The following is a 13,287-nucleotide window of genomic DNA, read 5'->3' on the forward strand; positions in this document are numbered from 1 at the left end:
GAGAAGGACAGAGGAGAATGGAGTAGTTTGAGTTTGAAGAGGTAAACATAGAGTACCACCTCCCCACAAACACATACACTTCCCATTAGTATAAGGAGAAAAAAATGAAAATAATAGGCTACAGCATGGACGAAAAAGCTATATATCCTCTGATAATGATATCTCTAGGACACACACACACACACACACACACACACACATACATACATACGCACACGTGCACACACATACAACTTCTCTTCTAAGATAGATTCTGAATCCTGGGTCACTTCTTAGGCACAGCAGTCAGCCACTAAGTCAATTGACATTTAGCAAACTCTTATTGTGTGCCAAGCTCTATGCTAAGTGTTAGGAATACAAGCACAAGATAAAAAAAAAAAAAACAGTCCCTGCCCTTAAGGAGTTATCCATTCTAAAGGAAAAGTCATTATATTACAGGGAATAAGGGAAAAGTGGATGGTGAGAAGAAGAGAAAGGCTTCAGATGAAGAGCTGAAACACTGTTAAGGATGTCCAGAGCGCAGCCTGATGAGGAATGAGGCATGGTTGGCCTAGGCAATCTCTTTGAATAAAGTTCTAGGATGTGCCCTCCATTTAGAGGGAGAAGCTTCCATAGGGGTGGAGAGTTCTTCCAATGAGTGAATTCCATGGCTGCAGTGAAACTTCTGAGTGAAGAATGACAACTTTTTAAATCCTTTGATTTGTGTGTTTCTTTGTATCAACCACAGAGGGAACTAGTGTGGTTGAAGGGTCCAAGCCCCTAGTATGATATATTTAAGGAAAATGGAATATTTATCCTGGAGAAAAGAAAACCTAAGGGTGGGTGAGAGTGAGGACAACAGATGGCAAGAGACATCCTGCTTGCCTAAAATCTGCCTTCAAGTGTTTGAAAGGATATTGTGTAGAAGAAGAATTAGTCTTGTTTTGTTTGGCTTTATATGATAGAACTGGGACCAATGGTAGAAGTCTCAGAGAAGCAAGTTTGAGCTTACTATAAGACAAAGCTAACAATTGTTGTTCCTCGCTCATTTCTGACTCTTTGTGACTCCATTTGGGAGTTTGTTTACAAAGATACTGTAGTGGTTTGCCATTTCCTTCTCCAGCTCATTTTGTAGATGAGGAACTGAGACATACAGGGCTAAATGACTTGTGCAAGGTCTTGTGCTAGTAAATGACTTGTGCTAGTAAGTGTCTGAAGCCAGATTTGAACTCAGAAAGATGAGTCTTCCTGACTCCAGACCAGGCACTCTTTCCACTGCCCTTTGTAACAATTAAAACTATCCAAGAGTGGAATTGGCTACCTCAGGAGGGATGACTTTTCCTTCATTAGAGATTGCCAAGCAGAGACTGGACGACCACCTATCAGGGATATTCTAGAGGGCATTATGGATTTAAATTACTTCTAAGATCTCTTCTGTCTCAGAGATTCTCTGATTTTATCCTAATCTCTTAAGATAAGGATCTTTCCTTAGACTTCACCAGCTATACTACTCCCTCTTTGTAATGATTTTGACTCTTCAACGCCCATTTATATTTACTATTTTGGTGAACATCACTATAAAATTTATATCTCTAGTATACAATAGATTCTGAACTCCAGACCTGCATTTTCAACTGTTTCCAGGACAACTCCATGTGGATCTCCTTCCAACATTTCACACTCAATATGCCCCAAGCTGAGCTTATTAACTTTCCACCTTGTGAGACTCCTCCTGGCTTTTGTCTCCTCTATCAAAAACTCTTAAGTGGCAGTGGTTACTTTCCCCACCAGGTTCCCATCATTTCCACCACAGCAGCCAGCACCTTCCTGGTAGTGAAAATCTGATCTAGTATATAATTATATTAATCCATTATGAACAAATTAAATATTTAGTAAGAACTACTTTATCAGACCCTTTCCTTTCTGAAACTGAGCCTCAGGTATAGTGAGAATGGAATTTTAATGGTGTTAGGGAAGGGAAAACTTAGAAGCATGGGCAATGTCATTGAGTATATGAGGAAACAGCTCAAGATAGAGCAGTGTTCTGGATAGAGGTCATGGTTATGGAGAGCCTGAGGACATTCAAATAAATGCTGTCTCCCTTGTCCTTTTACTTAGGACCTTTAAGCATCTTATGTCATCTTAAAATCTTCAACATCTTTTGTCACACAATCTGTTGCTAGTTACAAAGTAATGACTTTAATCTTCATCCCCTCAAGACTGAAACAAAAACATGGTAGAGGGAGATGGGGACGAGATCTGGGAATGAGATCGTCCACCTCAGAAAAAAAAGTGTTCTTTCATTGATTTCACTTAAGTTCATTGCTATAATGAACATGGGGCACCTAGGTGGTGTAGTGGATAGAGCATTGGACCTGGAGTCAGGAAGACCTGAGTTCAAGCCCTGCCTAAGATATTTATGACCTGTGGGACCTTAGGTAAGTCATTTAACTCTCTTTGCCTCAGCTTCCTCATCTGTAAAAAGAGCTAGAGAAGGGAAGAGCAAACCACTCCAGTAGCTTTGCCAAGAAAACCCCTAATAGGATCACAAAGTCAGACACGAGTGAAATGACTGAACAACAAAAATAAACAAATATTTCCTTAGCATATGAAAATATATATTATAAGTAACTTACTATATAACACATGTAAATTATAGATATATTTTAGGTTGAAAAATAATAATATACACATATATTATGTGAGATATATATGACACACCAAAGAGATTGTATATGCTATCTTATTTATTCTTACAACAATTTTGTGAGGTAGCTGCTATTATTAGAATCTTTAGTATTAGATTATATATATATGTATATATTTATATAAAAGATAGTATATTTAGTATTAGATTTAGTAATAGATTAGTAAACTTGATTAGTAATAAGTGAGAAAAGATTTCTGATGGTTAAGTGGATTGCCCAGGTTAACTCAACTTATATGAGGGAGGACTGAGGCACTCAGCTATAGATGTACCATAACATAAGGATCATGTTCCTTTTTGTGTCTATTCTAATTTGCCAGATGATTGGTCTCATTATCTTCAAGCCTCTTTAAAAAGCTGATCTTTTGGAAAGTGACTTTTGGGGGGAGAAAGCCTATAGTATAGATACTAGGAGTCCATAATCCATATTTTCTAGGAATCTTTCAACAGGAATAATTTACCTTTCTGTAATACTTTACAGTTTACAAAGGGCTTTCCTTCCAGCAACACTAGTGTTATTATCACCATTTTGTAGAAGAGGAAATTAAAATTTGAGGAGGTTAAATGCCTTGACCATGGCCATATGGGTAGAAAATAGGATAGCTGGAAATTAATGAAGGTTTTCTGACTTTAAGGCCAGGGTTCTTTTTCACCATAGCACAAAGATATCACAGGGAGTTGAATGGGGCTAGAAATTAGATATTCATCTTTATCCAATCCAAATTTGAATTTCATTAAAATATCAAAACCTCCTGAATATGGAGGACAGCGAAGTGGAAAAATGAAACAATTTCAAAGATAATGAATGCCCAAAAAAGTAGCTTTGCCTGAATTACCTAGATATTTCCCAGGACAATTCTTCATTCCATCAGCACAGATAATCCAGGATTGATCAAATGTTTGGCCATTTTTCAAAAATTACTTTCTTACTCACATTGTACTCAAACTCTGTTGCCTGATTCACAGGATGTGATTAGAACTTGGTCTCTGGATATTTTTTCTTTTCTTTTCCATGATACAGATAAGGTCATAAATATCACATTTCCTTTATTTTCAATCACTGCTCTTAACAGGACATGATGATGACTCAATGAAGAATGAAATGAAAATTGAGACTGAATCCCAGAGCTCATACATGGAAACGGAAGGTACTGAACCCAGAATATGTGGGGATCATTGAATGAGATAAATCTGTGAACCGTGACTTCCCTGCTTCTTAAGTTTTTTAGAAGTGTTAGCTGGGAAATGGTGTTGTGCTTCAGTGTGTCTTTTGAAACTTGTAAAAGATAAATCAGAAGTCTCATGTTGGAGCCACAGTTCTCAATGATCCTTCCTCATTCACTATCTTTTTCATATCTCATTCTTTTCAGAACCTCTATCAAATCAAGAAGATGCCCCAGTTGTTCCAAATCCTGAAGTTACTACAGCCACTGATGACAAAGAAGAAAAAGAAAATGAAAAAGGTAGGACTGCTCTCAAAACTAGGTCTTTAAATGTATGGATGGACTTCCTTTTGATTCTTGCCTGGATTTCAAGCATCAAAGCTATTCTCTTGTGCATTGTGGTTGTGATCAGAAAACCTAAATATTTTTCTAACCCTGCAACAATTTTCAGAAGTGGATTAAAACCCAGAAGTAGCACAAGAAGGTAATTTTTAAAGTATTTTTTCCAGGTGGTATGAAGATGTTGTTACGAATCATTTGGATTCAATCCAATTTTTGTAATGATACCATTGAGGGTGCCTGTAAGAAGTGGAAATTATGTAGTGGAGAAAAAGCAAGGCAGGGAAAATTCAGAAATGGCTTTAAAACAAATACATTAACCTTTTCATATCGATTTTATACTGTCTGCCTCCATACCATGCTGATTAAAGAAGCAATTTATGGAAAATATGCACATTATGTGAACATTTTAAATTGCAACTTTCTTCTCCCCAATACTTTGAAACCATAATATTGACTACTGTTGAAATAAGTGAACCTGAAAATGACTTCTGAAGACATAGAAAGGATGAATGCATTTTAACAAACAATTTTAAAACAGCAGTTAAAGAAGCCAATATTTGGTTTGAAGATAAAAATTCATAGCCTCCAATGATTTTTTTCTTACTAAATAATCTCTGAGGAACTGAGTATTTACTGCTCCTTTTGCCCAACTGAAAACTCACATTTCCAAAATTTAAAACGACTGCTTATGAAAAACCACATTTATGATCTCATCCTTGCTGTTATTTTTAAGTTAACACTTAATTGCAAAGCGAATGCAAAATAAAACGTGATGGCTCTTCTCTTTAGCAACACCAAGATCAATATAGGCTGCAAATTAAAACCCAGACACAATCTCTACTGTACATCAGTGTCAATATTAACTACAGCCTCCTAATGATGAGCCCCTTTTGACAGCCACATTGACACTAACTTAATTGCTAAGCCATGTTAGTAATATTGACACTTTTTTCATTGTATCTCCAGGTTAATAGCTCCAGCTTCCTGCCATGCATGTGTGCGCGCACACACACACACACACACACACACACACACACACACATACAGTGGGTAATAGCAATATCCTTACAGCAGAGCCCAGTAGAGGCTAATTGTTAGTCATGTTCATAACATTGGTGGTATATTTTATTACTGACAAAGATAATAGAATTGATATAACCCTTCTTTCTAATCCAGGTAAATGATATTGCTGGCTTGTTCCATTTGCCTATCTATGTTGTAAAATATGGATACGGAGCCTTTGGAAATGGCATACCTGTTTGGTTAATTTTACATTCCTTGTAATTATTTACATTTTATATTATGCCTCACGCAATGCAAATGGACAAAATATGCATCTCACTATTTATGCATGTAACTCTGTATAACTTTACTGGCCCCTATAGTTAGATACTTCCGTTTAGCACATTCTGATAATTATATTTCACCATCTGTCCTACCTATTCTTACAACTCTGTTATCCTGGGGCTAGGATTCTATGTGGATTAGCCAGCTTCATTATTTCTCTTCTTCAATATTTTCAGCATTTTACTACTTTTCAGCAGATGAGCGTATCAAGCAGAGATGGAAGGGTGTGAACAAATCAATAGAGTTTTCTACTTGCTAACAGTTAAAATAAAGAGGGAACTAATTTGATGGGGTTTTTTAACAAGGGGTGGGCAAAAATCTATGACTTTCAATTCATTATATTTTTCTCCTTGCTTTTAATAGTTTCGGTTTTGGAGTTAGTGTTACCGTTTGTGTTTAGTTAAGGACGTGCTGGCTTTCAAGTAGGGAGTGGAGTTGAAATTAGGTTCGAAAGTAGAAACATAATTACAATAACAATAGTGTTGGGGGTCATATTAAAATTAGAGTTTAGATGGCAATTGGGGATAGAGTTAAAGTTATGATTTATTATATTATGAATGTATGTTGTACCTATCTTTGAAAATATTATGAAAACCTTTCACCTCCCTTACCTTATTTTTTGTTACCTAATCCAGGTTAAATATGACTATTCTCATTGAATAAATTGGATAAGCAAGAAAAGTGCCCACTTAACTATACCTTCAAGCATCCTTCTCCATATTAATTAATTAGTAGAGCTTCATCATTAAGTACCAGGGCTGCCACGTTGTTTGAAGCTACCTATTCTAGATTCAGAGGTTCATAGATTTAGAGCTAGAAGGAAGCTTTAAAAGCAGGTGTTAAGCCGTGCTCCAGAGAGGATTACAAATCGGGAACTAGCTGGAAATTCAGAGGTCTTTGTGTCTAACACCCTTGTTTTATAGAGAGATTAAGTGACTTATCCAGAGTCATATTGCTAATAAGGGTCTGAGAAAGAATTTGAACCCAGATTAGTCCTTGACTCCAATTCTAGAGGCTGTTTATTATCCTCACAACAGATCTTAAAAGTTTAAAGGAAGGGGAACATGGAACGCAAACACAAAAAATGAAACAGGGCAGCTTTCTCCTCCATGAATTTCATCATTTTCCATGACACTATCTGAAAAAATTCATCAAGTAAGTGATGTAGTGAATACAGCACCACCATGAAAATTTGAGTTCAAATCCTTCCTTAGACACTAAGCTATGTGATCCTGAACAAGTCACTTAGCCTAAATTGCCCTTAATTTTCTCATCCATAAAGTGGGGGGTTAATAATAGCACCAACCTCCCAAAGTTGTTATAAGGATAAAATAAGATATTTATAAACACTTTGCAACCTTTTTTTTCTACAGTTTAAACATTTCAATCACATCCAACTTTGTGAAACTATTTGAGGTTTTCTTGGCAAAGATATAGCATTGGTTTGCCATTTCCTTCTCCAGCTCATTTTACAGATGAAGAAACTGATGCAGCTGGGATTAAATGACTTGCCCAAGATCTTAGCTAGTACATGACCGAAGTTACATTTGAATTCAGGTCTTCCTTACTCCAGGCCTGGCCCTCTATCCATTCCTAGTTTCCCTTGCAAACCTTAATACAGCATAAAAAAGACTAGCTATTATTATTACTAAAGCATCTGCTACTTCTAATCTTGACTACTTGTCTAAGGCAGTGTTGGGGAAACTATGGCCGGTGGGCCAGATACAGCCCCCTGAAATGTTCTATCTCACAGTGTGACATTATTCCTTATCTGACAAATACAATGAGTAGAATACAAAACAATGAAACTTCAAAAGAGTTACCTTAGAAATAGACTGACAGATGAGCATTTCCTTTCCTTTGGCCCCCTCTTTAAAAAGTTTGCCCATCACTGGAAGGCACTGAGACCTTAAGAGACCTGTCAATCATTGTCATGCAGCCAGTATTTATCAGAAACAGGACTCAAACCTCTGTCTTGCTAACTTTAACATCAAACTCTTGTAACCATTGTAACATTTTACCCAGGGGTATGCTGCTTAATTTTTTTTAAACCCTTAACTTCTGTGTATTGTCTTCTTGGTGGAAGATTGGTAAGGGTGGGCAATGGGGGTCAAGTGACTTGCCCAGGGTCACACAGCTGGGAAGTGTCTGAGGCCAGATTTGAACCTAGGACCTCCCATCTCTAGGCCTGACTCTCAATCCACTGAGCTACCCAGCTGCCCCCTGCTGCTTAATTTTTAACAACCAAGACTCTGGGAAATGGAGAGGAAAAAAAAGAAACACACACACTTTTAAGTTTAATCTGCATTATTAACACTTTCCTAAGCCAAAAGACAATAAACAGAACAATAAGTCAAACTGATTTATGATGATTGCTAATTTCTCAAGTATAACTGTTCACCTAGATAATCTCTTGTAAACTACTAGAGCTGACTGCAGCATATTCCTGATTTTGTCTCTTGATCTAAAAATATATTTTCTCTCTTATGGAAGAGACTGTTGATTTAATTTTCGTTTTATAGAAGAAAAGCAACAGTAAAAATCCAGGGTATTAGAATTATTTTGTGATTAAAGATTAAAATGGTTTAGAATATATTTCCTATTTTTTTGGACAAACACAATGTCTGGTAATAGAAAGTATATATAAGCCTTAAGAAATATCCTTATCTCCAAATAAGAGCAAACATGTCTTCTCTGTTACACTCATAGATATTCTATAGAGTTTGTTCTGAAATGTTAAATCCATTTTGCTCTAGGATCCTTTCCATGGAAAATCTGTTCATTTAAATTCCAGACATAGTAAGAAAAGTATATCCTTTCCTCCAGTTTTGTTGCATTTTAAAAGAAAAGATATGTAGATAATCTTCAAGACCCATCTTCTATGACTCCCAGGTCTGTCCACACAGATGCTACAACATTAAGTCTGAAAGTTAGTTATACCACAAGATGATTCTTAAAAAGAAGAAAATACACAGCAGGAGTTCATGCTGATAAAGTTATACAGTAGCACAATGAGAAAATCCCTGGGAAACTTGAATGGAAACAAACTGAAGTGGCATAAATCTAGTTTTCAAATATAGTCATTGCCTTCACCTTCATATAGCCAAAGAGCCTCCTCATAAACTAATCAAGTGAAAACTTGTCCTATCAGTGCCTACAGTATGTTTAAAAGGAAGCATAATAGCATAATTGAGGAAATAGTAGAATAAGGCAACTTTAATTTAAAAGGAAATTATTATCTGACAGATTTGTTATTAATAAGTTTTGTTTTTAAATCATATTCATTTCCATATAGAATACTCCTCTTCCTAGAGAACAATTCCTTGTAACACAGGAAAAAAGAAGAAAAAAGAAATGCTATAGCACAACCAACTCACATATAGGAAAAGGTCTGAAAGTACATGCATTGTTCCATACCCACAGTCCCTAGGCTCAGGAAAGAAATTGGACAGGAAATGAGGGAAATGCTTTCTAATCTCATCTTCAGGGTCAAATTCGGCCATACTTTTGCAACATTCGTTTTTGATCATTTTGTTCTTGTTATTTTTCTAGTTACGTTGTTGTAATCATTGTATGCATTGTTTTCCTGGTTCTACTCATGTCATTCTGCATCAGTTCATATAAGTCTTTCCATGTTTCTCTTTAGTCATCATATTTGTCATTTCTCACAACAGAAAAATAGTCCATTATGTTTATATTCATGGACCACAATTTTTTTGGCCATCCTCCAGTTGATGGGCATATACTTTCTTTACATTCTTTGTTAGTATAAAAACTGTTGCTATAAATTATATATACATATATATATCCCTTCTTTCTTTACTTTTTTTGTGATGCAAGTCTAGCTATGAGATAGGTGGGTCAAAAGATATGAACAATTTAGTTACTTTAATGACAAAATTACATATGTCTGCTAATGGTATATTGTTATCTGTATTTCTAAAGTTTTCATGACATTGAGTGTTATAATTTTTTGTCATTTTTGTCAATTTGCTAGCTGTGATGTAAAACTTTCTATTAGTGCTTTAAAGCAAAAAAAATATGGTTATCAACATTATTTTAGGCATGAAATCAGCATTTTAGATTTTTCTTCAGATGCAAAACTGCTTGAATTTTGAAATTTAGGATATAAGTTTTTTCTAAATGTCTTTTTTGTTTTAAGTAGTATGTTTTTTCATTATGTTCATGTACCAGAGTTTGCTTAGCTATTCTCTAACTGATGGAAACTTATATTATATTTCTAGTTTTCTTCTAGCTTTATTGTATTCAGCTCACTAAAATACAAGGTGATCAGGCTGGTAACACAATGGATAGAGTGCTAGGATTGGACTCAAGAAGACCTGAGTTGATATCTGGTCTCAGACACTTACCAGCTATGTGATTCTTAGCAAGTTAATTTATTTCTGCCTTGGTTTCCTCAACTGTAAAATAGGTATAACAATAACATCTACCTCTCAAGATTGTTGTGAGGATCAAATAAGAGAGCATTTCTAAAGTGCTTAGCACAATGCCTGACACATAGTATACTTTTAATAAATGTGTATTTTCTTCTTTCTGAATGGATTTGGAAGTGAAAGAAGAGACTCATCAGGGTATATAATGTAATATATCAATAGCTCAATACATCCAATATCTGCTATTTTATTGGTGCTGGACTATCCTCCACCAAGGGCACATTAAAATCCATCTATTAATTAGAATCTCAGAGTTCTCTGAGTATAAGATAGGTTAAGTGAATTGCTCATAGTCATATAGGTATTAAATGTCAGAATTAAGAAGTTTTCCTGTCTACAGCCACCATACTTTGTTTTCCTATATTTTCTTTAACAAAATGTATTTTCTTGGAATTTATTGCCATTTTAAGACCTGAGGTCCATCTAAGAATGTGAGGTTCTCTCAAATGGAGGAAAAAAGGAAGGTTCAGCCCAGATAAGTCTCTACACATTCTACATTCTCTGCTCACAAGCAGTTCAATTATCATCTCCATCGATCTTAATCCATGGGGGAAACATCTTTCTCTGCAGCTCATTTGATTATTACTCCATCTCACAGTGAACATGTAGACATTGAGCCCTTCTCTCTCTGCCCCACCCCATATCCAGTTCATTAGGGATTTATTATGTCTACAAAGAACCATTAGATAGCCCCCGGTGTTTTCCATTATTAATGTGATTCTTACAAAGCTGACAGACCTCTTTTTCTTTTTTTCATATACTTCAAGAGAGGCGCTGTTAACAGCAATTTCCTCAACTTACAGAATCAGTGCACTCCCGGTCCTTAAGAGTCAACTTAAGATGGACCCTGAAGATGAGTATTTTGGATATCCCTTGTGATTCACAGACTATCCTCCTGGCAATCTCTAATTCTAGAGAACCTTTGTATCACAGAAGGGAGTTGGAAACAACCATCTTTCCCAAATGATTCAGGCTTGAGTAATGCCATACTTTTCACAGTAGCAACACCATCATTAGTTTTCAGGAGTTGTTTCATTGTAAAAAGGCTTGCTTTTTCCTCCAGCCTTTTTCAAAATGCACTCACTTGCTGAAACTTGTCAACTCAAGTTGCAAAGGGTTGGAGAAAATAATTCAGGGGAAAATTTTTGGCCCTTTTTCGAATGATATGAATGTAAAAGAAAAATACTTTTTAAAATGCCGAACTAGATCCCAGCTGTGTTCAGTTGTGCTAATATATATACATATATATGTATGTATGTATGTATGTATGTATGTATGTATGTATATATCTGAAGTCAAATTTGAACTTGACTCTTTCTGTCTGCTGGCCCTGTACTCTATCCACTACACATCATAACCATCTTATAAATGATTACAGTATGCTTAGGAAACTGAAATTCATATATAAAATATTTAGTTAACAAAAATATCTTTCTTGTCTTTAAGCAGGCTTCCTTTTATATCAGGAAACACTGAGTTCAAATTCTACCTCAGACATTTACTATTTGTGTGACCCTGAACATCAGTTATTTAACCACTCTCAGATTCAGACTTCTCATCTGTAAAGTGGTGATAATAATAGCACCTACTTCACAGAGTTTTAATCAAATGAAATAATATATATAAAATGCTTTCCAAAACTTAAAGCACCATGTAGATGCTAATTATTATTATTATTACAATGATTACTTTTATAAATATAAATCATGAAAATTCATGTTCATATAACTACAACACTCTTTTCACCTATTCCACCCCCTCACACAATTGTCTCCCTTTATTATAATAGTTTAATCCAGTCCTTTTGATACCTTTTTCATTACAAATTTGTTTTTTTGTTGTTGTTGTTTTGTTTTGTTTTTTGTTTTTCTTTCCAAGATGTGAGAAACAAACTTAGCAACTGCTTATATTTTCTGGGAAGGGATGGAATTTTTGACCTTTGGACTAAACAGTGTGAACGTATTGGTAAGGGATCTGGGGAGGGACACTAGACAGGGGGCACATGTTGTCTTAACGGGATTTCCAGTTTTCTTAATTTTGTAGCTCTCTCTCTCTGAGCTAGTGGCACTTCCTGTCATCTGGTGCCATTGGCTACAGCCTCTCACCATGTGTTTAGTTATTTCATATTGCAAATGATAACTAGTGCAGATGAAGCAGGATAATCTGATTACAGGTGACACAGTCGAGTACGGTCAATTTACTCTAATAACAAACCATAAATTTGAATAACAGTAGGATCCTTGCCTGTTTCCTGTTCCAAGCATTATCCTGTAGTATGTTCTCTAACCAGTGGGACTCACAAATCCTGATTTTCAAGAATGGTGCCAGTGAGTCAAATAGTGAAATAAATCTAACAGGTATATTTCATTCATTATAGAATGCTCTCACTTAGATTCTGAGCACAGGTAACAAGGGCCAACTTTAAGTTTCCCAGAACTGCTCTGAGACATAAAAGGAACATTAGAACAGGAATCAAGAGACCTGAGCTCTGTTCCTGGCTTCATCATTTAATAGCTGTATGACCTTAAGGAAACCCTTTAAATACTTAAATTCTTTCCTTTTTACATAAAGTATCCTTCATCTATATATGGAGATAATACTTGCTTTGTCTGCCTCAGAGTGTGATTTTAAGGATTAGATATTGGCCTTAAAGCACTATTATATTTGTATTCCAAACCACTCTAGAGATATAAAACATTTACTGGAGACTGAAGTACCACAGTAAAAAGGCTGACTCTGAAGCTGGAGAGCTGAGTTTGAATCCTACATCTGATATTATCTGTGTAAGCTTGAGGAAGTCACTTAATCTTCTTGGGCTTCAGTTTTCCCATCTGTAAAATGAAGGATTGGCCAAAACAGCCTCTGAGGTTCCTTTTAATTGATGATAGATAATGCTATGTTGTATTTTAAAATTTACAAAGCATTTACTATGCATTATCTCTCATGAGCATCACAAAAACCCTTTGAGGTGGATACTGTGGCTTACCATTCCCATTTTATTTGAGTTCACAAAACTGGTAAATGTTAAGATGGTACCTAAGGTCTACTTGAATCTTGAACTGAAATTTCTTATTCAGAGGCTCAATCTCTATGCACTGCCCCACACTAGCTCTCTAGGGGTACATACTGATGTATACCTAGTACACATTTATAAATTCTATACTTTTTTTTAATCTGAAAGAGCCAGTAAAAATCATTCACTTTAGGGATGTAGGTTCTAATTTCAACTATAATTTATTCACTATTAATATAGAAAACCTCTTCAATTGATAATGTTCCAGTTAAATAAAAAATG

At 35.5% G+C, this 13,287-nt stretch overlaps 1 protein-coding gene across 1 annotated transcript in view; it reads left to right on the plus strand.

Annotated features, from left to right (window-relative positions):
* The window catches only part of MACROD2 (mono-ADP ribosylhydrolase 2), a 2,270,665-nt gene that overhangs the window by 2,179,657 nt on the left and 77,721 nt on the right, over positions 1-13,287 (plus strand). Inside the window, exons 14-15 of the mRNA XM_044663418.1 lie at positions 3,760-3,834; positions 4,057-4,149. Coding sequence (XP_044519353.1) covers positions 3,760-3,834; positions 4,057-4,149 — 168 coding nt within the window. The remainder of the gene's footprint in view (positions 1-3,759; positions 3,835-4,056; positions 4,150-13,287) is intronic.

Source organism: Gracilinanus agilis, chromosome 2, assembly GCF_016433145.1.
Source record: "Gracilinanus agilis isolate LMUSP501 chromosome 2, AgileGrace, whole genome shotgun sequence".
In the NCBI taxonomy this organism is placed as follows: domain Eukaryota; kingdom Metazoa; phylum Chordata; class Mammalia; order Didelphimorphia; family Didelphidae; genus Gracilinanus; species Gracilinanus agilis.